The 12,877-nt window shown below is 49.6% G+C and overlaps 2 protein-coding genes across 4 annotated transcripts in view; one reads left to right on the forward strand and one right to left on the reverse strand.

The window, feature by feature from the left end:
* Window positions 1-5,328, forward strand: part of Smpd3 (sphingomyelin phosphodiesterase 3) — an 83,256-nt gene extending 77,928 nt beyond the window's left edge. For both annotated transcript variants that reach the window (XM_075977117.1, XM_075977118.1), the window contains 4 exons: window positions 230-319; window positions 461-524; window positions 2,086-2,248; window positions 2,502-5,328. In XM_075977117.1, coding sequence (XP_075833232.1) covers window positions 230-319; window positions 461-524; window positions 2,086-2,248; window positions 2,502-2,603 — 419 coding nt within the window. In that variant the 3' untranslated portion in view covers window positions 2,604-5,328. The remainder of the gene's footprint in view (window positions 1-229; window positions 320-460; window positions 525-2,085; window positions 2,249-2,501) is intronic.
* Window positions 4,959-12,877, reverse strand: part of Prmt7 (protein arginine methyltransferase 7) — a 40,745-nt gene continuing 32,826 nt past the window's right edge. Inside the window, exons 14-18 of one of the 2 annotated variants that reach the window (XM_075977116.1) lie at window positions 10,794-10,955; window positions 9,653-9,727; window positions 7,423-7,583; window positions 6,620-6,716; window positions 4,959-6,415 (exon numbers count right to left, since the gene is read on the reverse strand). In XM_075977116.1, coding sequence (XP_075833231.1) covers window positions 6,245-6,415; window positions 6,620-6,716; window positions 7,423-7,583; window positions 9,653-9,727; window positions 10,794-10,955 — 666 coding nt within the window. In that variant the 3' untranslated portion in view covers window positions 4,959-6,244. The remainder of the gene's footprint in view (window positions 6,416-6,619; window positions 6,717-7,422; window positions 7,584-9,652; window positions 9,728-10,793; window positions 10,956-12,877) is intronic. The other variant, XM_075977115.1, reaches the window with a different exon arrangement.

Raw genomic sequence — 12,877 nt, forward strand, 5'->3', positions numbered from 1 at the left:
CAAGCATCCAGATCTGTGAAGAGCAGGGTCCTAGCTGCAATATCGTTCCGTCCCCACTAGCAGTCTGCTATGGGACCTGGGAAGGCTGGGAGGACACGGATCAGTGTGTTAGGGCACTTGGTGAGGGCAGAGACTCAGTGACACACCAACCACAGCACCAACCGCAGGACCATGGAAAGCACCATGAGCCTAGCGTGGCTGATGCAGCACTCCTCTCCGCCCCCCACAGATGACAAACTGGAGCAGCAGCACTCACTGTTTACTCGCTACAAGGACCCCTGCCGCCTGGGGCCCGGGGAGGAGAAGCCCTGGGCCATTGGTAAGCAGGGGGATGGGCTTCCTAAGAAGGGGATGTTACCTTAGGCAGCTGGAAGGAGGCCCCAAAGTCCTGATGTCTCCCTAATCCCACCCTGGAGGCCAGCTGGACCCTGCATCAGCCTCCACTCTCTTCTGTCCCCAGGTACCCTGCTGGACATAAACGGTCTCTATGATGAGGATGTGTGTACCCCTGACAATCTTCAAAAGTAAGTGCCCGTACCACTGTGGGCTCACAGGGACTCGGGGTCCTAACAAGCTCCCAGGCCTTCAGGGGGCATAGAACCCTTACTGGGTTATAGAGACAGGGACTGGGCAGGTTCCAGCAGGAGCAGCTCACTCAAGCCCCTAAGGACTTTTGAGTATCTGGAAGCTCTTACACAGGAGAGAGGACGAATGGATGGAGGCTGTCACTATCTTCATACTCTAGAAATCTAAGAGGCTCATGGAGTCTGGAAGGACAAACCCTAAACTAGCAATCAGGATCTAGACTCACACTGAAAACAGCTTTTGTTAAGTACAGTTCATATAGGAAAGAAGCCAGAATTTCCAGGATCAGGTCAAAGGTCAAGCCCTAGAGAGCTGCTGGGTCTGTGAAAGAGCAGGGAGCCCATGGCCTCTACCCACCAATCAGAAGGTGAGAGAACACAGGCTGATTGTCTTGACAGGCAGTTCTACCTAGGTCAGTTTCATCCTTGAACCAAGTGAGGCTTCCATAAAGGACACAGCAGAAAGGCCAATAGCAGAATGAATTTATAATTCACAGCCTGAGACTGCACAGAGCCACTGCCATGGCTCCTTGCAGCTAATTTGAGCCAATTAATTAGATTAGAGACTAAATTTGAAACATCATCCTATGCAGAGTAAATTATCTTTTCATGAGATGATGATTAAAAAATGACTATCAGTAACTCTCAGATCATTGATGCTGGAATTAATTATCAAAGCAAAAGACAGTAATGGATTATATCTTTGAGCAGTTAACAATGCTCTGAATGTCATTAGAGTATTTATCTCAAGGCTGATAAAAACCTGTAGAAAGCCATGTTTGCCAGCCTGGTCTCTCCAGTGTTAACCACCTGGAGGCCTGGCCAGTGTCTTCCATGCCAGCCCCTGGCCTGAGCCTGCTCTCGGTAATTGGGGAGGGGTGGCCTATAGGGTTCCTCAACTCTCCCAGGGTTCTCGGGCTCTCGGGCAAGGCTAGCAGGAACTGTGCTGGGCATGGAGACAACCCATGAGTCTCCTGGGATGACGCTGAGAAATGGGACAACCGCACATTCCCCCAAGTCAGGGGCTATAGCAACCACTCATTTTACAAAGAAAATAGTGCTCAGAGGTTTAGTGACAAGCTGGGTCACATCAGCGAAAGGACAGACCCATAAAGTAACTGAGACCTCCAATGTAGTCCTTTCTTGGTTCCCTTAGCACCATCATCTTAGACAGTGATGGGGCTTCTAGGAAATAAGGTCTTTGAGGCTCAAACAGGCTCCTATTGGATCAAAAGTGAAGAAGGGATTAGGAGAACACTCCCAACATGGCCACAGCCAGGGATGCCATGACCAGTAGAGACAGCGGAGCGGGAACTAGTTAGCTCGAGGTGGAGACAGCCTGTGGCAGAGGCCGGAGGGCCTAGGCCCTTTGTGGAGCCACAGACAGGAAGATCTTAAACCCAGGTTTGGTCTCCCCCTTTCCCTCTTATGCTGTGGAGAATATGGCTCTTTGGGTCAGGACCGGCATCAAACTTCACCTTGCTTCCTTTCTGCCTGACAGGGTCTTGGAGAGTGAGGAAGGCCGCAGGGAGTATCTGGCCTTCCCTACCAGCAAGAGCCCAGGGGCTGGGCAGAAGGGGCGGAAGGACCTGTTGAAGGGCAATGGCCGACGCATCGACTACATGCTGCATGCTGAGGAGGGGCTGTGCCCTGACTGGAAGGCTGTGAGTTTGAGGCTGGGCCCTGTAGCCCCATACAGTATTCTGAACCCAACCCCCAGTCCCTGCTCCCTTAAAAGGAGAGCCAGCATTTTCACAGCCTGACACCCTCCTGATACCCTCTGTATCACCCTAGTCCAGTTGGCCCCACATCTGGAGCCTCCCACCCCAAGCTGTTATTTCATACCCCTAACACTCCACTTTACAAACACCCTCTCTGGTCTAATCAGAATATTTTCCACCCTTTTTCTCAACCTAGGAGGTAGAAGAATTCAGTTTTATCACCCAGCTCTCCGGCCTGACCGACCACCTCCCTGTGGCTATGCGGCTGATGGTGTCTGCAGGGGAAGAGGAGGCATAGACCAGCCATGCCACTGGCATCTCAAGAAGTGGGGCCTCTGCCAGCCCTTCAAGCCACAGCCATGCTTGGGTTGTGTCCCCTCCATTGTGCACCTAGTGCTGGGGGAAGGAGGGCAGGGGACAGGGAAGAGCCCGTCAGTCCCCTGGAAGCCTGGAAGCCAGGCTGCTCTGTGCCTCTGGGCCATCTCTAAGAACAGAGGACTCAGGCCAGTCTGGGAGCCCCTGGCTGCCCAACCAGTGCCATTCTTTCCAATCACAATTTTCTACAGATTATACAGCACAACATAGTTTGTAACCCGAGGGTTAGTATGAGGACCGGGTTTATGTACTCTTTGTATTTCTTCTCAAGCTTTGTCCAGGGTTCATTACTTTTGTCTGCTGCCAATGTTGTCTCGCATGCCTGCACCCTCGCACGCACGCTGCCCGCATGCCATGTGCCACACTGTAGCACCCAGACCCCTTGCTCGGGCCTCACCCAAGGCCAAACTCCAAACACAATCAGAAACAGCCAAAGAAGCACTTTCTGGGCCCAGCTGCCAGCTCTCCACCTCCAGCTTGGTGGGGATGTGAAGGCTGTCATTACCGGTCAGCCCAGGGCTCTTCCCAGGGTCTTGCATTCAAGGGCGATTACATTTTAAAAAGAAAACAGAAAATGTTGAAAACAAAATCACCCTTCACTTAGGGTCTGTAAGTCACTGGGTAGAACTGTGCTCTTCCCCAGCCCACACAGCAGGGTCCAGCTGGCTCTGGCTACCCCAGCAGCTCCTGTAGGGGACTGACATGGGCTGCGGAGCCATAACAGGAAATCCAAGAAGAGGGCATCACTTTTTTTACACAAAGGGAACTCAGAACATAAAGGGGGGAGGGTTGATTTTGAAAACGACAGGTTTGTAGTTTCTTCTATTCAAGCCAACAAGTCTTCTTCTACAGGCCCTTTGGGCTCAACCTCTGCCTGAGGACTTCCCTCATCCATGTGTGGCTGAGCTCAGGAACCACTTGCCTGACCCCAAGTTGGGCTGCAGCTCTGGCCTCTCAGGCCCACTCTCCCTCAATAGCTACTCTACTCAATGCCATGTCTAGGAGGGTACCCTGGATGAAGTGGCAGGAAGCCAAGGTGTAGAGAATGGCTTCTTCACCAGTTAAGCTCGGGCGGCCAGCCACCAGCCACTGCTTGTCTAGGTAGGAGTGATTCCAGATGCATCCAGAAGCCACTCTTGCCACTGTGTGAGCAGAGCCAGCCCCACGCTCAGCATAGCAAGGCTGCTAGAAGCCCACTGTTCTCCACCTGCTCCTGCTCAGGTGCCCTAGACAGCACTGACTGCCCACCTACCTTCAGGGACCAGAGGCTGATCCCTGGCTACAAAGGGAAGATACCTGTCTCAGGGTCCTGAGCTCCAATTTGAGGGACTGTTTCCGACAACCCCACTGGTCTCTTCAAAGTGCCCTATCTTGTATCCAGCCTGGCTCAAGGCCAATTCTGCCTGATGAGGATGGAGAAAGCATCAGGTCCCTGCTGTTGGGACCTCTACATGCTGGTGCCCTGAAGCTGTGCCTTGTCACCCATTAAGTAGCAAAAGGGATCAAGACGAGGGGCATATATCCAACAAGATGCCAGGCCCTGTGCTGGGGGTGATCCTTCAGAGCACAGGCAGCTTGGCATTAGGGCGTGTATAGCTGGTGACATCCATCTGTCCAAATCTTTGGGCCTAGGGAGCCCCACCCCATGCTCCAGTGTCCAGAGGCAGGGCAGCCCTGCTGGGTTCTCTGCTGTGCCCCTCTTCTGCCTGGGCCTGGCCTTCCGGCAATCTGGGAAGGCCTCCTGGAATCAAAGGTCCCAGCCCTGGAAAGAACCAGGATTCTGCTCGTGCCGGGCACCACGGGCAGCCCAATCCCTACACCAATGGCACTGTGCACAGGAAAGTAGATGAGGCCAAGGCCAGGGTCCCTAAACCTGAGCCAGGGTAACATGTCTGGAGTCAGAGCCACATGCTTCTCTCCTTCCCAACTCCCAGGGCGGCCTTAGGCAAGTTGTACTGCCCTGTGCCTCTGTCATCTTGTTACAGACAGGTTCTGGAGTCCAGAGGAGGGGCAGCCTGCCTTCCAGCTCCCCCACACATCACTCAGCACTGAGGCCATACCATCTGCCACACATTTCATTGTGGTTTGCCTATGGACTCAGGACTTGTGTACTGCCAGGCCTTTATAGTCCAACTTCTGGAAAAGAGGCATTGCCAGGATTCCAGATTCTGTGGCAGCGAAGGCCTAGACAAGGGCAATCACAGGGATCACTTGACTCCCAACTGCAGCTCTGCCTGCCTGGGACCCCTCAAGGGAAACGCTAGGTAAGTGCGTTAGCTTAGGAAAGACCATTCATTCACCTTTATTTGTCCAAACCATCTGGAGTTTTAAGTATGAATATTAACCTTGATGCTTTTTAACTATTGTATTAACTTGCTCAGATTTAGAAATACTGTTTTAAAAGAAAAAGAAGAAAACTTTTTTAATTTCTGTATTGTATCCTCATGGGACATTAGGGGTTTTATATGGTAAGATACCTAAGGTTTTGGTAAAACATTATCAAATATATATCCAGACGACTCTTCCCTAGAAGAAAAACAATCTTTATGCCTGATTTAAAAAAAAAAAAAGAGGTGGATTTTTCCTTTATGGTGCTGAAAGGAAGGATGGAGAATGAAGAGAAAATAAAACTGTGAGGCTCAAGGCTCGTGTGCTGGTTCTGTACTGATGTGCACGACAAACTGGGGAGGGCCTACAGACTTCCAGAGTTGATCCCAGCCTAGGGGCTTTGGGGAATGACTATGGGGACACAGCCCATGTCTGCCCTGAAATGCTAGGGATTTAGCCATCTAGGTTCCACTACTGGGTACCTCCCAAATCCTTTCAGAACAGAGAGGTCATTGGCAAGAGTAGAGTGAGGAGTGGCAGAGGTGGGACAAGGCTGTGGCCAACTGGGGAGCAAGGCCTTCAGATAAATAGAGGAGAGGACGACTCTCCTAGTTTTCTTCCTACTGGTTTTCCACAGGAAACTGCTTGAGCCCTGTGAGCAGCAACCGATGTCCAGGTCTCATGGCTTATCAGGCCACCTGCACGTGTGCACTGAGGCCAGATACCCAAATGTGTATGAATGTCGCTTAGTAAAGCTACTTATTAGCAGGGGAGCCTAGTCCTCTCAACACAGGTCTTACCAGGATCAGGAAGCCCCAAGGAACTCCCTAGAAGGCCATTCTCTAGCAGAGACCCGGAAATTCCTAGAAAACAGGCTGGGTAGGTTCCAGCTAAGTGGACAGTCCTACCTTAGTCCCAGTGAAGGTTGTTCCTTAGTTCTCCTTGAGGTAGGACAGAAAGCATTACTACAGCAGAGCTTTCTGAACTCTCAGAAGCACAGAACATTCTCCCTGGTCGATTCAGAACTCTTAAATCAGTCAACAGCCTATTCTGCTTGCCACACCTGATGCTGGGAGCCAGCAGCACTAAGATACAAAAATAAAAAAGGTCTCCTCTGTGCAGACGCCAAGTAGGTGCACGCAAGTGAATAAGTTCTTTGGCCTTCCTTCCCCATTGAGCCCCACGCCACTCAGAGTCTGCAGCCTATTGGCCATTTAATTTCTCAACAAGGGAAGGTTAGTTCAAGGTGTCGGCAAGCCTAAACTCCATGGTGATGTCTCCAGTGAGGGGGTGAAACTCCACAGCATAGCTGACTGACTGAGGGCCATCCAGAGGAACTCTGGGATCCAGTGTGGTGCTGAAGAAGTACACAGCTTGCTTGCAGTGGGGGTTCCAGGAGCAGTACCCCTGCAGGATGAGTAGCAAAAGGATGGGAAGGGTCCTTGGCACCCAAGTCACCTTTCCAGCCCATGTAACTAACAGTGGGAAGTAACCTGGGCCACCTGGGAGTTACCTGACCTGAAGGGCACAGAACAGGGATACTCAGAGCACAAGGGGAACAAGTAGCTCTAGGGTAGGCACATACTCTGGGCCTGGTGCCCACAGTGCTACCTTGTCTTCCAAAGGATTCATGAGGCCGGTGCTGACTGTGCTGTCTGGCGTCAGATGATATTCCATCCACAAGACAGCCCCATGGCTCTTCCCGGGTCTGTAGAGTACAGAGTCAAACAGTCACACAGACATGGATGAGTCTGATCAAACACATCTTTCTGTTTTCCTGAAACCTCTACCACTCCCCTCCCTCCCAGTCGGGAGTTTATGTACTCCTCAACCATGTTGGTAAAGCCTAGCAGAAAAGGTCAAGCCACAGCAGCCACAGCTCTCAACTCCCCACTCCCTACAGCCTGAGCATAGAAACCTCCGAGCACAGCTGCTCCCAGGGCTGACAATGAAGATTCCCTGGGCAGTGGCATTTGCCCTGACCTGGCTGCTTGTCCCTGGTGTAAAAAGCTCTCGGAGCTCTGGACATATGGCTCCCTTAGGGAGGAGGCAACACTCTACTGTGGAGGGAGCTGGAGCTGGGTGGGGTCTCCCTCACCTTGCAGCAAGCAGCCCTCACCAATTCTGACCTGCTTTAACTCCCAAGAGAATTCAGGAGGGCCAGGGGATAACCATAGAAACCAAACTCATGTTAGTCTGCAGCTTGATACAACAAGGAGCGGCAGATAGGGAAGTAAGCAAGGCCCACTCCAGTTCTCCCTGACCAGCACATGTTCAAAGGCTGTGGACCCTCCATAATGGGATGGGGCGGGATGGGAGGACACTTCCTGGGCCAAGAGTATGACGCCAAGCTGCTTGTCCTTCACAACTATGTCATCTCTAAGTCCCTCTACTGTCTTCACCCCACAACTCACCTTCTCAGTTCCATGGAGCCCTCAGCACGCACAGGCTGCTGGGGGACGGGCTGCTGGAAATCAAAGGTCATAATCTCCTGAGGCTCAGAGAGGCTGCGGCATGGGTACTCCCACAATGGATGGGGCTCTGCCTCCCTGCTCTCTCGAAAATCCAGGGAGTGCTAGAGGAGAAGAGAACAGATCTGTAGAGACAACTGCAGCCAGCCAGGAGTACCCTCATTTCTGGGGCCCAGTCCTCCTGTGAAACTGCACTCATAGGGGCTAGCACATTGTCACCTACCACTGGGTACCTGGTAGTAACAACCAGCTTCTCCCTTCCCTGTCCATTCATTAGAAGGTCACTTCACTTCCCCAAGTCCCAGCTTCCCTTTTAAACAAGGATGACAATGCCCACTCTTGACATACTCTGAGAACCAAATGTCTTTGGGGGGGGGGAATAAAAGGGAGACATTCACTCACCTCTACTGATACTGCCCACCAAATGGCTCTAGCTGGTCTGTGCATGGCAATGCAGGCCCAAGCAAGGCAAACAGGGCTCTGGCAGGCTTTGCCCTTCCCCTATTCCCTCTGCCCTGCTAAACTATTAGATTACATTCCTAAAGCTAGCCACCAAGATCTAGCCCCTTATTTGGTCACTTCTTCCTCCTGAGGGTAATCACCAAGGTCCAGCTATCAAAGTACTGAAGTTCAGCAATCAAAAGTAGTCCTTCTCTGACTATCCCAATTAACATGCCCAATCAAAATTAACCAATTTATCCTAACATGAGGGCTTCCCTTTATAAACTGTCATTTGCCTATGGGCCATATCTGTCTCCTCTCTATCCAGAGGCAGTCCTTTGTCTCTCCAAGGCAAATAGCCCCCTTGTTTCTTTCCCCCTCCCCCTCATCCTCTATCTCCTGGCTTTGTTGCCCTTCTGGGACAAATAAATGTCCTTTGTGTTGAGCATTTGGTCTTTGTGATTCCGGTTCTTTCACCAGCTACCACGACACTACCCTGATGGGGTGCAGAAGCAAGGAAAATGGACAAGTAAATAAGCAAGCCCAGTGCCTGGGAAAAGCACTCGTGCCTATGTGACAACAGACTGTGTGGGCAGAAGCAGGATAGGGGAGCTATCTACGGATGACTCTAGGCAGGAAGCTGGAGGTCAAAAGGCTGGAAGGGGACACAGACAAGAGTCAAGCAGGAAAGACAAACAGTGGCCACACCGGGAACTTCAAGAGGATGGGTATGGCCCTTGCATGCAGGAGGGTGGAGTCCTATAAGATGTGCATTTTCTTGGACACTGTGTAGAGGAAGACTGAGGGGGGAGAGGTAGGAAGTCATATAGACCAGAGTGTTTCTGACAAGGCTGGCAGGAGAAACCTGAACTGAAGACTCCCTGGGAACCTGAAGGGGAGGCACAACTGGCAGGAAGGGTGCCGGATCTACGTGAGTAGAAGGGCTGAGCACTGGGGAGGCAGGAAAGACAAGGCCTGGTGACACCCAGCAGAGGTGTCTGCCTCTGTAAACTATCTTAGTCCTCTTTTCTTTGATAAGGTCTCTTTACACAACTCTGCCTCCTAACTAGTTCTTCCACTCCAGACACTAGAGCACAGGGCTATGAATGCGGCTGGTACCATGCACTGATTCTCAGGTTAATGCTCATGGTGGGCCAAACACAATGGCAGCACTGGCCTCACCACCCAAAACAGAAGCTCTTTCTATACACTATTTATGCTGCCCCCATCAGACCTGCCAGAGGTTTATAGCTTTGAGGAAATGTAGGGGAGAAGAGGACTCAGAGCTGTATCCCACTATCTATGCTTTTAATGACCCTAGAGAGTGCACACCCAGGACTACACGATGCTAGGCAGGAATATTCTTAGACCCCGTGCCCTCCACCACAGGGGTTTTGGTTTGGGGTTTTGTTTTGAATTTTTATTTTATGTGTATGGGTGCTTTGTCTGCATGTATGCTTGTTTACCATGGAGACTGGAAGAGAACATCATACTCCTTGGGACTAGAGTTACAGTTGATTGTGAACCACCATGTGGGTGCTGGGAATCAAACACCAGTCCTCTGGAAGAACAACCAGTGCTCCTAACCAGTGAGCATCTCTCCAGCCCTTTGTTTTTGGTTTGTTTGTTTTGTTTTTTAATTTTTTTAAAAAAATTGAGGCAGTTCTACTAAGTATCCTGGACTGCTGAACTTGCAGCATTGCAGGCGGCAGGTCGAGCCAGTTCTGGTTACCTTAATCATATCATCCATGATGTGCACATCAAAGCCTTCACAGTCACCACAAGGGCTCCGGATCCGCCACAGGTCCTATGAAGGAAGAACAGTCCTGTGTTACACCTGGGCTACATGACTCCGGGTTAAGAGGAGTGCTGGTCAAAATGACACAAAACTTTAATCCCAGTGCTTGGGAGGCAAAGGGAGGTGGATCACTGGGAATTTGAGGCTGCACAGTGAGTTCCAGGCCAAAACTGACTCAAAACAAACCAATAAGCAGAACCACAGGCAGGCAAAACTTGCTGTTCTATATACCATAGACACAGGACACCACAGCCCACCCCTGGCCCAGGAAAAAGTGACAAAGACGCTGAAGAGCCAGAGTGGTTTGTGTGACAGACGGTATAAGACTGTGTAAACGAAGAAGACAACCAAGCAGAACTATGAGGCTGAGGCTTCTGTAAGTAGTTCTCTAGGAGCCTGGGAACACTGCATAAAAGGACAGGAAAGGGCCCCAAAGCACTGTCTAGCCAGTCCATCTTCCATGCCCTGCTCCTTGGGCCTGGGAATAAGCAAACTTCTCTATAGCCACTCTTTAGTCATGAGAGTCACAATCCATATGGAAATTCCATCAGATAATTAACACAGAAATTAAGTGATAGAGCCACGAGGGTACCACAAATAGAGCCATTCTCATAAAAGGAATATCAAATATGATTCACTCTTCATTTTAGATTCAAAGCACTTCAAAATCCTTTCAATAAAAAAATGCCTTTTCTAAAATGACTTGGTGACTGGCTCTGTTTTGATGAGAGAATTAAAATGAAGCTTTTCTATTTTTTCGTGCATAAAAAAGAGAAGTCCCCATCTCAGAATGCAGCCTCTGTTCTCCACAAGAGCATAGCTAGCTGCACAGCACGCTCCTGAAACACTTAATTTATGTTTTTAATTATTCTGATAAGCCGCAATTGTAAAATGACAACACACAGTCATTTCCATTTCATATGTCAAATTACTGCTTTATAAAAATGTAGCCTTCCTCTATTCCACCCTGCAGCCACTGATGCAGAAAAGAAAGGCCCATCACCAGGGCCCAAGCTGTTCAGTCTGCACCCACCGACTCTGAAGAACACAGCTTCCCCACTCTCCTGTTGCCTACCCTGAACTCCACGACCATGGCGTGCAATGAGGCAGCCTGGGGCATCACCACAGCTCCAGGCTCCAGGTACTGATCCACAGAGGTACGGACATACCAGAAGTATAGGTTGTGCCATGGCAGCAGGCTGGTGGTGAAGTAGGGTTCACCCAGGAGCAGAGAGACCTGGCAACCAAAACAGGAAGAAGTCAGGTATCAGGAGAGAGGCTAACCAGTGAAGGGCAGCTCAGCAATTTCACAGGAACATGCACCAGGTCATTCACTCCTCATCACTCAGCCAACAGAAGAGCACGCCCCTGAAGACACAGAGGATTATGGAGCAGAAGAACACACAAACAAGGGAGAGTGATCTTTATGGGAAAGAAGCGAGAAATAAGCGCACACAGGGGCTTCAGAAAGGGCTTCCAGAACAGACTCTTCCACTCACAGACCGAGCTGTTTCCCCAGTGCACTGTCAGTACCAGATGAACAACACGTCACCTCACTGCATTAAACCAACGTGGACACAGGCACTGTGGTGCCTGGTGGGCTACAGTTCAGCCGGCATTTGTGAACACACAAACAGCTAGATGACTAGGAGTCAGAGAAGCCAGACAAGGGGCAGAGGCCCAGCACGGGTGTGAGAACAAGGCCTTCTAGATTTGTCGGGAGAGGATGAGGACAGGCCAGCAAGACTCCAAATGGCCAAATAGCTAAGCAGGTTCACCTTGCCCTGAAGGTAAGAGGGGCTCCTAACAGCTTTATCAAGGATTCAAAAGATACAAGACATGTATTTTAAAAAACCCTTCTGGGGGGCTGGGGTGATGGTCCAGGGGTTAAGAGTGTTGACTGCTCTTCCAGAGGACCCAGGTTCGATTCCAGACACCCACATGGCGGTTCACACCTGTCTGTAATGAAACTCCAGGATCCAACACCCTCCCATAGACATACACACAATACAGGCAAGACACCAATGTACACAAAATAAAAATAATTATTAAAAAATAAAATAATAAAAAACCCTTCTGAGGACCACGAAGAACGTGCAGAACTCTGCAAGTGGAGATGGAGATTGGAGGTATTCTAAGGGAATGCCACAGCAGTCAGGCTGAAGTGTGTGTGGGAAACTGGGGCAGAGTCTGAGGAGACTCCCAGGACTCAGTGGATGGGAACCAGAGGACATGCAATGGTACAATGGAAGCCGGACCAGGGTTGGCCAGGAAACTTCCCCGTCCTTCACTTCTACCCCAGCATCGGGAACATCACACGGACACCTTCTCTCACCACTTCATCATTTCTACCCAATAGGAACCTGGAGTCTCAAAAAGCCAAATAAATAAATAAATAAAATACATGAATAAATAAACCCTTTTTTTTTTCTTTTTTGAGACAAGAGTTTCTCTGTAACTTTGGAACCTGTCCTGAAACTTACTCTGTAGACCGGGCTGGCCTCAAACTCACAGAGGTCCACTATCTCTGCTTCCTGAGTGCTGGGATTAAAGGTGTGTGCCACTACCACCCAGCTAAATAAATCTTTAAAACAAAAATGAGAGATGAAGAAGAGGAAGAGGAGGAGGAAAACATAACTGGTACTTGAATGTTCTAAGTAGCCAAGAAATACCAACAGCACAAATGTTCACCTACTGACATGGGACATACAATGGAGTATTTTGTTCAACAATAGGAAGAGATGAAGCATTGACTTAAGTTATAACATGGATGATCCTTGAAAATATTATGTTAAATGAAAAAAGTCAGTTACAAAGGACTATACATTGTATAGATTCATTTATATTTCTTGTCCAGAATAGGCAAACCCACAAAGACAGAAAGTAACCTACTCATGGTCTAGGGTTTTGTTGGTGGCACATGAGTGTAACCACCAACAAAAAGTATCTTTTAGGGTAATAAAAATGCCCTAAAGTTGACCTAGTGATGGTGGTATACTTTACAAATACACTAAGTCAACCAGCCACATACGTTAGATGAGTGCTTTGTATACTGTATGAATTCATCTCAAGCTGTCATTTTATAAAAGGCATGAGGGAAAATAGGCGAGAGGCTTGAGCAGATATTCAAATATAACTTATAAACAGCTTATGAGTACA

Source organism: Microtus pennsylvanicus, chromosome 6 (assembly GCF_037038515.1).
Source record: "Microtus pennsylvanicus isolate mMicPen1 chromosome 6, mMicPen1.hap1, whole genome shotgun sequence".
NCBI classification, from domain to species: Eukaryota; Metazoa; Chordata; class Mammalia; order Rodentia; family Cricetidae; genus Microtus; species Microtus pennsylvanicus.